The sequence below is a fragment of the Rhinatrema bivittatum genome, chromosome 5 (assembly GCF_901001135.1).
Source record: "Rhinatrema bivittatum chromosome 5, aRhiBiv1.1, whole genome shotgun sequence".
In the NCBI taxonomy this organism is placed as follows: domain Eukaryota; kingdom Metazoa; phylum Chordata; class Amphibia; order Gymnophiona; family Rhinatrematidae; genus Rhinatrema; species Rhinatrema bivittatum.
Window position 1 is genome coordinate 225,291,046 of NC_042619.1, and position 12,906 is coordinate 225,303,951.

General features: G+C 44.3%; 1 protein-coding gene across 7 annotated transcripts in view; it reads right to left on the bottom strand.

Moving 5' to 3' along the window:
- Positions 1 to 12,906, bottom strand: part of MAP7D2 (MAP7 domain containing 2) — a 114,474-nt gene that overhangs the window by 21,040 nt on the left and 80,528 nt on the right. For 6 of the 7 annotated variants that reach the window (XM_029603386.1, XM_029603384.1, XM_029603383.1 and 3 more), the window contains 5 exons: positions 12,103 to 12,283; positions 11,621 to 11,725; positions 10,271 to 10,324; positions 4,319 to 4,397; positions 2,997 to 3,168 (listed from right to left, as the gene is read on the bottom strand). In XM_029603386.1, the coding sequence (XP_029459246.1) occupies positions 2,997 to 3,168; positions 4,319 to 4,397; positions 10,271 to 10,324; positions 11,621 to 11,725; positions 12,103 to 12,283 (591 nt within the window). The remainder of the gene's footprint in view (positions 1 to 2,996; positions 3,169 to 4,318; positions 4,398 to 10,270; positions 10,325 to 11,620; positions 11,726 to 12,102; positions 12,284 to 12,906) is intronic. The other variant, XM_029603382.1, reaches the window with a different exon arrangement.

Here is a 12,906-nt window from a genome sequence, read left to right on the forward strand (position 1 = left end):
ATCGCCGCACTTTTTTTTTTTTTTTTTTTTTTTAGAAAATGCCCCCCCCCCCCCCCATTGCGCGCGAGTCTGAACCCGTCCGCACATTTGCGCGCCTTTTAAAATCTAGCTTTCAGTGAATTATGTGAATGCCTTCAAAGATGAAATGTGATATCAATCAAAGCTTTCCACTAGTCGCAAAGCAATAACCGAAGCAGGACTTGTATTTATGGAGATCATTTTCAAAGCTAAGTGCACTCATAAACCAGGGTTTTATAAGCACAAACTGCTCTTGTAAAATGAACCCGGGCTCAGTGCGTGTAATGTTCCCGCGCAATCTGGTTTCACGCACTGAGCAAAGACGGTCCGGGAAGGACAGGGAAACAGAGTTGCGACTTTACATGCATATATCTTTTCATTAAAAAAAACTCAAAAAAACCATGCATGCAGCGACCCCTTGAGGATCTTCATTAGGATTTTGGCCTAGTGTTGGAGTCAGCAGTGTAGGTTATTGTAACTCACCATGATCTTTGGAATGGCATGTGATTTTTTAAATAAATGTAGCTGCATATTAGCAGGGCACCCGTACATGCATTGTGGCATTTTTGGGTTAATGTTTGGTTTTTGTGGTTCTCCTATCCTCCCCCAGGCTTGGCTCCACACCCGCTGCTGAGGAATGTTAGGAAGTGAGAAAACCTGCACGGTCCGAGAGTGGATCTCAGTGGTTTTGGGTGTTTTGAAGTCCTTCTGTGTTTGGTAATTTTATATAGGAGGAAGCTTTCGGTCCACTGTCCCCTGCTGTGAGAGAGAAGCTGGGGGGGGGAGGGGGATTAAGAAGGATTTTCCCTACTATAGTATTTTTTTGGAATCTTTGGTATCATTTAAGAGAACCAGAGAGAGAGGAGTGGGCATCATCTGGAATCCAGAGCAGGAAGAAAAGAGGAGGCACTGGGACGCCACTTCGGAGTTTCAGCCACGAAAAGAGATTTGAGATTTGTGGATCATGCAGCAGGACCACAGGTATCTGGAAAGGGAGATCCATGAAGGATAGGATTCCCATTCCATTGCACCATGGGCAACCCAACGTTCCACTCACAGGAAGAAAGAGGACAGCACCATATACACAAATTTATTTTTGGGACTTGAGCTACTGAGGTGATTATGGAGCTAAAGAAAAAATGTGTTTGGTGCCAATGGATTAGTTTAGTTTATTCTGATTAACCACATTTCTTATGCTAATCCAAGCAAACAAGCTGAACAGGAAACCTTTCGTCTGGAACGCCCTGCTCGGCATGGAGAATTACAGAATCACATACATTAAAAGCCTGAATTTACACCCATGGACAGACTTTGCACCATACCTTGGGTTCTGGAGGTTTATTATTCCCCTCTCTCTCCTATTTGGAGATTCCACACCAGGGTTTGGTGAGACTTTGCCTGGAACTGAGTATGATGCCCCATGCTTTCCTCGCAAGCACTAGAAGAGGTGTAACTTTGTGCAAGTGAGTTCATGCATGTACCCGGCTGCTTACGTGCGAATTTTCAGTACAAGCTTATGCACATAAGTTCACTATGAAAATTCAGGGTAAAGTCTGCATGGAAAAAAAATCTGCGCAGAATTATAAAATAACCCTCCCTATGGAGACATTTTCCATTCTGTCTTTGTTCTATGTCTGATTTTTATAAAAATGGATAATTAAAGAAAGAACTGAGAAAAGTAAAATAAAAAGAAACCAGTTAGTGTTTAACAAAAGGAAAGAAAAGAGAAGAGAAAACAAATGGTCGGATGGTGATGTTGTTATGAATTAGGCCGAGGTCAATATTCAAAGGCTTTGTCTGGTGAAGTTGTGGAGTTAGCCAGACAAAGCCTGATATTTGAATATTCCCCACCTCTCAGTGTTTACATTTTGTCCGGATAACTCATTACCCACATAAAATTTAGCCAGAATAAAAAGAGGTGGTATAGGGGACCTGGCTGAAATTCAGCGGTAACCAGATTACATTATCTGGTTAACTCTGGTTGAAATAATTGCTGACAAAGTTAACAGAACAGCAAAACAAAAACAACCCTCCCCTCTCTGCCCAAAAATCTTAAATTGTAGCATGGGCTGATTCCCCCACCCCTACCCTGCCCCTTAATATCTTAAAATTGTAGGGTCCAGTGGTGCTGCTTCCCCTCCCCCATCCCCTATCATCAAAAAAAAACTGTGGGGGAAATCCCCACTGAAGGTAGGAGGTAGGGGCAGGGGGGTGGGCTTGCCATTTGGTTCCAGATTCACCCGACTGGGTTGATCCAGGCCAGACTTTTATCCCACTGCACGCAGGGACTTGTAGTTCTGATTTCCCTATTGCATGCCTTAAGAAAAGTAAGACTACAAGTCCCTGCATGCAATGGGGTAAACCCTGGTCTAGATCAACCTTGTCAGATGAGGCTGGAGCCATCTGAGGGGGGGGGGGGGGGCAGAAACAAATCAGCATCAATTGCGCCTTTCAAGTTGTTAGAATATTTGATGATGGGGGAGGGGTGGCACTCATTTGTTAAGATATTGAGAGGTGGGGCTGCTTGGCTGCTATTTCCACCCCATTCCCCAATATTCAGGAAGACAGAGAGTAGCAAAATTACGTGGATCGCTTTAACTGAGTATATTCAGTGGAAAGCTTATCCGGATAAGTTCCATTGAATATCCAGATAATTCTTCTGTCTCCTGGCTTACTCACTCAATATTGACCTTGCTGGATCCAGAACAAAGAGGACGCAAAAGGATCATCCTCAGTCGTCAGGGACCCCCATATTTTCTGTCATGTTTCACCCAAAGTTGATCTATGGGAGCCCTGGGCAGAGCTGAACCAGATTGCCCCCCTGCACTACACAAATCTTTACAAGGCTACTGCCAGCATGCTGCACTGAAGCAGAAAGGAACAAGCGCTCGGCCTGGGGGCCTCATGTCCAGGGTGGAAAAGCTCAGAGAAAAGCAGAGAGAGATGGAAGGAACCAGGGAGTGAATGCAGCCACGTACCTAACATCCATAGACTGGACCTCGTCTGTTGAGTCATCCAGGTTGTCGAAGTGAATTACTCCAGAAGCTGGCTGAAGTCCATTAGAAAACACCACTGGAGAGTCCATTTTAGCAAGAGCATTGTCCAAACCTTTGCTCCCCTGATGGGTTGTCAATCCATTAACTTTCACTACAAAAAGAAAACCAAACAAACAAAACAAGAAGAACCCCCATACCAACAGCCTGAACGTCCGCCCGTCCGTTCAACCCAGAGCCTTAAGAAAGGAGGGGAGGTTACAGAACAGGTGCCATGGCAAATTCCTGAAGAGGAATCCCAGACAGACCTCATCCTAGAACAGGTTATTTCAGATTCATGGCAGAAGTGCACAGAGGTCTTCCCAATTACAACAATGGCCGGCCATCCTGCTGTAACTTCTAAGAGAGACTCAAAACGACAGAATCCAAACCGAATGAAACTCTCCCGAGACCAGGCCTACCCGGCCAGGCCCTGTGCCCAAAAAGGACTGAACTCAGAGCAAGAAATCGTGAAGTTACTGTGCAAAACAAAACTGGCCTATCCACTGCTCACTGCTGATTTTATTCAGCATTGAGATATTTCATTTCTTGATTAAATAAAGCATATCTGTATACGGGAGTACAGTATTTCAGGCTTTGACTGCTGCAGGTTTTGGTTCTTTTCCCCTTTGGTGATTTTAACTTGGAAGAAACTTTAATAATTGAGCAGTGAAAAAAAATAATAAAACAAAACTCCTCACTGATCTAAAAGCCACTTAACTGTTCTATCAACGGGTGATTAACTTGCCCCCAATTACAACCATCTTTCTTATGTTGTTAAAAACCCATCATTGTGACTCCTCTAATGAAGCAGCATGCACAGACGATTTAAGGGCCCTGTGAATGAAGTCAGCCCACATGCAGCCTCCCTGACTTATCACCAAAGGTGTTAATCTCAGTCACAAAAGGGTTAAAATGGGGACTCTGCTTGGACATTGTTAATGACTGAGGATATGCAAAATGGGAAGTCCTGTTGCAAACAATATTGTGGCAGGAGGGGAACCTTTTGCCAGATCTTGAAAACATTTGCCAGGGATAATGCAAAATCCCACCCCCCAAGTTCTCATGAAACTGATCATGAATCTGAGGGAAATGAATGGCTTAAAACCATCAAGTACAAGATTTGTTTTCTGAAATAAAACTTGCAAGAGTTTCTTGGTTTTGTTATTTTTTTTGCAAGCTTTGCTTTTGAGTTCCCCTTAAGAATCTGTAGTGCATCAAACTGCTGTGTGCAGAACGTGCAGAGAGGATGCATCTGTCCTTCTTACCCGTTTCATCATAGGCCGAGGCTACGATTTGCTTTTCAGGATCCAGGATGGACTCAGTCTGCAGCTTTGACTCTTCCTTCTGCAAAAGGGAGATGTTTTAGTTAATGGCAAGCATTGGCAGCCTCACTCACTCATGAATGGAAATGCAAATAAACCAGCCCCAGGCGTGGGCAGGGGTGCCACGGTGACTGCAGATGCACACCCTGGCAATGCTCCCAGGGAAAGGACAACCCATGTAATCTGACAGACAGGCACCCACTCCATGAGATGTGGGGCCACATAGATTTTATAATGCACATGTTCAGTGCTCCTAGCCTCCCCTGATTGTGGATCAAGGAAGAAACTGCATAATTAGATTGTTGCCACATAATCAACATTCCCAAAGCTTTAACACCTCTTAACTCAATGCTCTGAGCAAAGCTGAAGGATGCCAGGCCAGCAGTTTCAGGTCTCTGCTCCTGCTCCAGCCCCTCCCCTTGCAAACAGCCTGCAGGAAATCTTCTGTTGTTCACAATCTCTCTCCTGCCTGAAGTGAAGGGAAGGAGAGTGGAAGTGAAGTTGGAGTGGAAAGAGAAACCTGTCAGAATATTTGATCCCTCAAAGATCAATGAAACCCTAAAAGCAAAGATGAAGAGATGCCCCCACAGAAGAATTTCATCTTTACACAAAGGTTCTTGCACATGTGGCTAATCATATACCATTTAGGAAGACCTGGGTGTGTTTTGGAAGTCTGCAAGTGCTAGTGACCCACTCTGGCAGAGAGGGCATTAATTTGAATTCACAGAAGCCTTGAAGACTGGCACTACTTCTGCCCGAGTTTCAGCTTGTGCTAATTCAGCCTTTTTTGTGTCTGTTACCATATGTCCAATCTATGTGCACATATCTTTCTGTGTAATCAACAGCAGGACAAGCTATGGATACTGAGGGCATTTCCAGCATATATAAAAAGGATGGTTGCACTATTTCAATTCAAAACAAAAGTGACATTTCACAGTTAAAAGTTTGTAACTTTGTGTGTCTTAACTTGATAAATTGTTGATTTTTGTATTTGGTACATTTTTTATTTCCATATAGTTTAAATATTGTTTAAAAACAAACAATATGTATGGTTTTCAATAAAAATAATTGACTTTTTTTTTTTTAATTATTCAGAGGTGTGAAACTATATGCAAATCTAGAATTTGCTAACTCTTGCTGCAGAATCTTGAGAAATCTGCTGCAGGAAACCAGAGGCTCTGCTTCTTTTCAGTGATGACCGTACATTGTAATATGACCAAGAAACATTTTAGTGTTGGAAAGTAAAGATTAGGGTGGCTTTAGCCAGCAGCAAACCTGTTCTGAGATGGCACAGCCGTGTCCTAGGCTAGCCCTCTTGCCTTGACTAATTTGCCAATAATCTGATTGGTGGGTAACTTCTTCTCTTAGCCAATGCTGCGGATTGTTATTGATAGAGTTCTTATCCTTGAGATTTTGGTGCTTTGCAATTTACTGGATTACAAACAACTTTTTAATCAATTTGCTGCTCAGAATTGCTGAGTCTTCTGTACCTTTGTGAGATTAGACTGGAAAATGCAAGCCAATCAATCTTTCAATATCAGGCTCTTTAATGTGGACTGAGAAAGAGGGTTTAAGATTTCAGAAGCATTTTAAAGCCTGGTTTTTCATTAATTCCATATGTTATTAGTTATGAGAGATTTAATACTTTAGTTAGGTGTGGAGATTCTATGAGGTCAGAGAATTCGTTTATACGTATCTCGATGTCTTGTTTTATTGATTGCATTTTCTTAAATAAAGCAGAGGGGTAGGCAAGAGAGCTGAAAGATGTGAGAAAAGCTAACGAGGGGTGAAAAGAGATGGAAGCTATGGGAAAGGAGGAGTCAGATGGAGCCCGGGTCTCGGATAGTGGTGCTACAGTACAAACAAAAGCACACTAGGAGGGGGGATAGAAACCGCATGCTAGGGGGACCCCCCCCCCACACACACACACACTTGCAGGGTTACATGCAAAACAGCAATGAACACAAACATGCCCCTCTCACCCATAAAAATAATAATGGGAACACAGGGTGGCCACTCACGACGACCACCATGATGTGTCCACCAGCAGCCCACACCTGCTAAAAATCAGAGGGAACACTGAGGGGCACGCTCCAAAGAAATCAGACTTGTTTCAGGGAAGAAGAGAGCTCATCCCACAGGCTTTCAGCAGCAGAAAATGAGCAGAATGGGCCGTGCGCTCTATGGTGTTCTCATACAAAACCAAGACTTCCTGAAGAGCTGACAAAGCATGGAGAGAAAGCTGCATGCTGTGCTGATGTGGAGGCGCATGCTTAGGGTGGCAGCGGAAGAAGCCGGCCAAACCCTCTTTAGGCCGATTCGGCTAAGGCTGCAGATGATTTATGTGGGATACCAGATTCCCACGTGTACAGGGAGACATCTCCAAAACGATCGCTCCTCAGTCGCAGGTTATTCATGACAAAAACTCTTAGTTTTACCTAAGAACATGCCCTGCTGGGTCAGAACAAGGGTCCATCAAGCCCAGCATCCTGTTTCCAACAGTGGCCAATCCAGGCTACAAGTTACCTGGCAAGTACTCAAACATTAAATAGATTACAAGCTACTGTTGCTTATTAATTACCATCATAGCAGTTTATGGATTTTTCCTCTGGGAAATTATCCAAACCTTTTTTAAGCCCCTCTACACTAACTGCTGTAACCACATCCTCTGGCAATGAATTCCAGAGCTTAACTATGCGCTGATTGAAAAAGAATTTTCTTCGATTTGTTTTAAATGAGCTACCCTCTTACAAGTTAACTTTGAAAAAAAGAGTAAATAATGCTAATTTCTAACTATAAATTGCACGGGTCTCATGTCTTTGAGAAAGAAGCGATCACGAGGTGGAAGGAGGGTGAATGAGCTGCAAATCCCCCACTAGAGCCATGAAAATTCAGCTCCAAGGAAGGAGTTGCCATACAACGACCTATCTACAATGTTTAACGGCACTCAGCCTGCTACTTCAAATATAGTCACCATAAATCTGAAACCCAGGCATTCACTTGCAGAAAACATATTCTGCCGAGAGCAAAAATATACCAAAGTCCTCTTAAATCCTACAAGTTCTAGAGACAATCCTTTATGCACGTAAAACAGAGAACTTCATATACAACGCTGTGTAAGTCTTAAGGGCTCTCCTGTATCATTAATACATTCAGATGTTTTTCAGTTGCTCATATTTTATCTTATTTTGTGACTGACTCTTGTTTTGACAAACCAAAAAAATCAATATGCCACTGCAACAGCGATAATAAATATAATGCAACAAATCAAGAGCGTTAACTTGATCGCTGGAATGTTGAAACTTTTCTAATCGTTTTTCAATAAAGTTTAATATTGAATAATTTGTAAGAGGGGATTTTTTAATTAAGTTCTTTAAATAAAATACTTTATGACACCTACTCTGTGTGGATATTATTAAAGTATTGCTTTTGAGTTTGATAAATTTATAAATGTGAATGTGAATATAAATATAAGGAGTTGGGGGGAAGTTTCATATAAATTCGTAGGTGTCTCCGCACCACGAGTGTGTGGTATATATAATCATTAACGATCCCCCGCCTCCTATGTGAATTTTTTTTTAAAACATTTTTTACTAGAGATTCCTCTGTGAGCCTCTTCCGTTTGGTGAGCACCCGGTAAATTAATTTATATACCTTAACAGTATTTGATTTATATACCTTAACGGTATTTAATGCCAAGAATTCAATTATCTATATGAGTGTTTTAAGCTTTAAAAGAGTAAAATTCAGACTTCCCTTTAAGATGTCAGTTGGTTATATTATCCAGATTTAAATGATGGTCCCGACACAGCCGATCCGTGTTTCAGACTGAATGTCTTTCCTCAGGGGCGTGGAACGTTGTAATGCAACCAACTTTTAAGGAATCTGGATGAACTCCATTGAAAAATGCTCTAGCTGTCTTGGCTCTGAGATGGTATTGCTCTGGCTCCGTCTCCGGAAGAGTAGTTAGTGCGTTATGCTGAACCCTTTTTATGTGTCAGCAAAGGAGCAAAGATTGGCCAATGATCAAATGCTGACGTAATTACGCCGGAATAGTGCTGGCTAAAAGTGCTAAAAGTGCTCTCCGACCTAACAGGAAACTGGGTCTATATACTCGCGTGAGGCACCTTCAAATGTCGCGATCAATGGCGTATGAATGCCTATAACAAATATCACTAAATGATAGCTGCGGTTCCACGGGGCATGTGTTATAACAGAGAGTTCCAATTAAGATCATCATTCATTCCCCGAGGGGCTGATGTCTTTAAGGTGAAAATCCAAAATGCTTCTCGCTGGTTAAGGAAAGCCCTGTCATCCCCGCCTCTGGGCGGGGTTTCAAGATGTTCCAAAATTGTCCATTTCAAGTCAGTGATCTTATGTCCCTTATCTGTCAAATGTTGCACCATAGGTGCCGTGAGCTTTGCTGTATTGAATCTGGACTTATGCTCACCTAATCTCACCTTGACTGGTCTCGAGGTACGACCTATATACAGCTGTGGACACGGACAGATAATAACGTAAATTACGTTACTGGATAAACAGTTGGTATTGTGTTTACGCCAAACTTTATATCCTGAAACGGGACTCTTGTTTTGGCCATTATCTCTCTCTCTCTCTATAGGGATAAGAGTCTGTTTAAAGGTCCATCTCCTTTTAGATTTCCCTGTTAGCATAATGAATGAGTGTTACATTGTAAAACAACAATGTCTGTGTTGTTTTTAATGTATTTTAATTAGGGCCGGGGTTAAAAAGAGGCGCTAGGGACACTAGCGCGTTCCTAGCGCCTCTTTTTTGACAGGAGCGGCTGCTGTCAGAGGGTTTGACAGCCGACGCTGTATTTTGCCGGCGTCTGTTCTCGAGCCCGCTGACAGCCATGGGTTCGGAAACTGGACGCCGGCAAAATTGAGCAGCCGGTTTTCGAGCCGCGGGCCTATTTCAAATTTCTTTTTTTCTATTTTTTTTTTTAACTTTCGGGACCTCCGACTTAGTATTTCCATGATATTAAGTCGGAAGGTGCACAGAAAAGCAGTTTTTACTGCTTTTCTGTGCACTTTCCTGGTGCCCGGAGAAATTAGTGGGCGCTATTTGGTTCGGGGGGTTGGATGTGCATTTTGGACGCGCTAGCTTGTAAGGGGTAAAGCTAGTGCGTCCATATATACTTATGGACTGAGAAAGTTATAAGCTTGTCAGGAACAAGACATTCCGAGGAATCAATAAAAGTACATATTTTTAATAGGAAGCATATATTTTATTTAGGCTAACCTAGAAGCACAGAAATTGAAGAAAGAGAGAGACCACAAGGCTGTTCTAACTTGCTCCTATTCTGAAGGACCTCTGGGCTGGAAATTTCCCAGGTGCCCAGTTGCCAAAAATGTCAGTGCTTGCTCCCAGGTGCCCATCATGGGGTGGTTGGGGTATTCTGCCCTACTCTGGGACTGGTAAGGAGGAGGAGGAAGAAGAATGTCTGACTAGTAGAGTTGAACTTGCAGGCCCCCAAGGAAATAAAAGGTCCTAGCGCTCTCATGGGATCCTTTCCTCCCCTGCTTGGCTGCTGCAAGAAGGAAGAAGGCAGTGCAGAGGCCACAGCCTGAGACCCCGCAGCTGCCTGCCCCCCCCCCCCCATGCCAATCTCCTCCTTTGCTCCTCTTTTCTAAACATGAAACATGATGGGGGGGGGGGGTAGGGGGGGAGGAAGGGAGAGATGAGGAGTTGCAGAGCCCCAAGAGCACTCGGTCTCACTCTGTCCTCGTGCTCCTGGGCTCCCGATTGCTCTACTGTTGGGTCAGACAGAGGGAGAGGTTTTGGGGGACAGCTGAAAGGAGAGCAGAAGTGGGGGAGCACCACGGGGGGGCCTGGAAGAAAGAAGAAATCTGGACGTGCCCGTGCGCTCTGTACCTTTCCCTCTGGTCCATCTCCCTTTCTCGTCCTCTTCATGATTTCATCTATTCTCTGCAAAAGAACGAATATCACCGCACGTTACTAGCAGAGTCCCAGCAAGGCTAGATCTGCAACCTAGAGGTCTTCTCTGCCCTCCTCCTCCTCTCAGGGTGGCTAAAAGCACACGTGCCGTGGAACGACGTGCAGACACTCACCCACCTCGAGGGAGGGCGAGCTTTAATATTTACCATCTATGGGTGCAGAATGCGTTTTTATCTGGGGAAATGGCTTGGAAGACTGGGCCACCCCCATGAACAGGCCAACGCAAACGTCATGCGAAAGGCCACGGAGTGACACACTGCAAGTCTGGAAAGGGCCACGACAGTGCGTCTCTGCGGCATACTGGGAGCTCCCTAGGATTGCCTGGCTCATGGGATACGGATGCTATGGTCCGCACTGTGGGTTATGTGAGGCTGTGGAGAGTCTGACCAACAGCGCCTCCCTGCTACAGTCTCATGAGCCTCCTACGGACCTTCCTATCTCAAAGGCTCTTCCTTGGCCCAGATCCATACATATGTGCACAGCGTGAATGCACTTGTCCCAGAAAACAGGCTCATTAGTTCTGGGTGAAACTTTTTATTACTTTTTATCTTAATATCCCACTTTTCCTGGCCCATCAAAGCAGCTTATGTCAAGATACATGACAAAAGCATACAATAACAATCTTGCTTCCATGCTATTGCTTGCCACCACTCACATCCTTTCAAATCCTTGTACATGGCAATTCTCCTGCACTGCCCATGCTGTCTCAGTCTGGTGGAGGAGAACTGATCTATATATTTGGCGCCCAAAGGCAGTGGGGGGGGGGATGGGGGTCATCAGTGATGATCCCCCACCACAGCAAAGTCCTCTCCCTTGCCTCTGAGCAATGGCATTCCTCCGCTCCAGCTCCTGCAGTAGCAGCAATACTTTAAAAAAGCAAATGTAGTGCGGGACCTCCAGCCTCGCATTGCACTTTCAAAGCCCTGCAGTGCCCCCCCCCCCCCCCCCCCTCCACCCATAGGCTTCCTGTTACTATGCAAACCCGTGTGAGGCGTGGAGGAGTGCTGCGGCTCAAGACACTGATCCAGACAGAGGCATGGGGTCAGACAATGCTCCGACGCCTAGTAACATTTGGCGCTGGAGGCAGTTGCCTATGTCTGGATCCAGGTCTGCCTGGCTCTGTCCAAGTTTAAATCGGGTGGACAGCATGCAAGCGACCCAAAGGGTAACCAGGGCTTTCTGAGTGATGCCGCCAGCACCGTGGCGAAGTATTGTCGAGGTAACGGTACTGACATGGGGGCAACTATCCGATGCAACCGACTTTACCTTCTTTCTCTCCAGTCTTTCCTGCTCGATCTGCAGCATTATCTGCTCCCTCTCCAGTCGCAGGGTTTCTGCCGCCTCCCGGGCCCTGGCTTCCGCCTCTTCCTTCTGGTGGCAACAAACCAGACCAAGAACATCTCAGCAGCAGGGACTGCCTTCGCTCTAAATAAGTCTCTGCTACGGGAATATCAGAGGTTATATTAGGAGAGAGAGTACCGGCTGCCCAGGGAAACCATCAGGTCCTGTGCACAAAACCGGGTGAATGCATAATGTTACCGTTATTATAAATGCAGGCTACCTCAAATCTAAAGCTGGACTGTTACATATAAAGAAATACTTCAGAGGTACTCACGGCAAGTAGTAATTGTCCCCCCTCTATTGAACAACCTTTGGAGCAGTAAAGTTGGAAGATCCTCCATGCAGAGTGTTCGCTGCAGCATCTTAAGGTTTGGCCTGGTGCCATTTGCAAAAGATGTCTTACGCACCTGTTTTTCCATCTGGACCTGCAGCTCCTTATCCTGTTTGTCCTTCAGTTCTCTCTCCTCCTCTGCTCTCCTCCTTTCCTCCTCCTCTTTGCGTTTTCTCTCCTCTTCTAGCTGGAGAGCTTCTTCTGCCACACGGACCCTTTCTTCTTCGGCCTTTCTGCTCAGCTCCTCCTTCCTTAACCTTTGAAAAGGTAACAGGCAGCTATGTATTGAGAAACGCCACGCTCACCTCTTTTATACAGCAAGACCTATTCTGCCTAAAGCCAGTGCCACATCACACGAAGATCTGAATATCGAGACAAGCTTGACCTGCGTTGTTCTCATGCGGCAAAAAAACATTTTTTTTTTAAGATACACAACTCCGTCCCACTAAAGGATTTTCTCCTGTGAATTATTTTTTGCACACATTTGAATTTTGCAGAATAAAGGCCGGAGGTGCTGAATGACACTCTGTTTTTCTGCGCAGAATTTTACATTTTTTGCAGAATTCCCCCAGGAGTATAATGCACTTGTATACTGAATCAAAATACTTTGGTAAAACAATGATCTATGGTGTTCTCTGTACCAGGTGGTTTCCAAGGGAAAAGGTCTGCTGCTGATTTATATTTACTTGTGGAAATAAACTTCAACAAGCAAGTAAATGAGGTAAGAGATTTAGGAGTAATTCTGGATAGTGAAGTAAACTGGAAGAAATGTATCAATACTTTAAAAAAAGATGGATTTTTTAAGCTACACATATTAAAGAAATTGAAACCCCTTCTACACGCTAATGATTTTAGAATTGTTTTACAAGCACTCATTTTC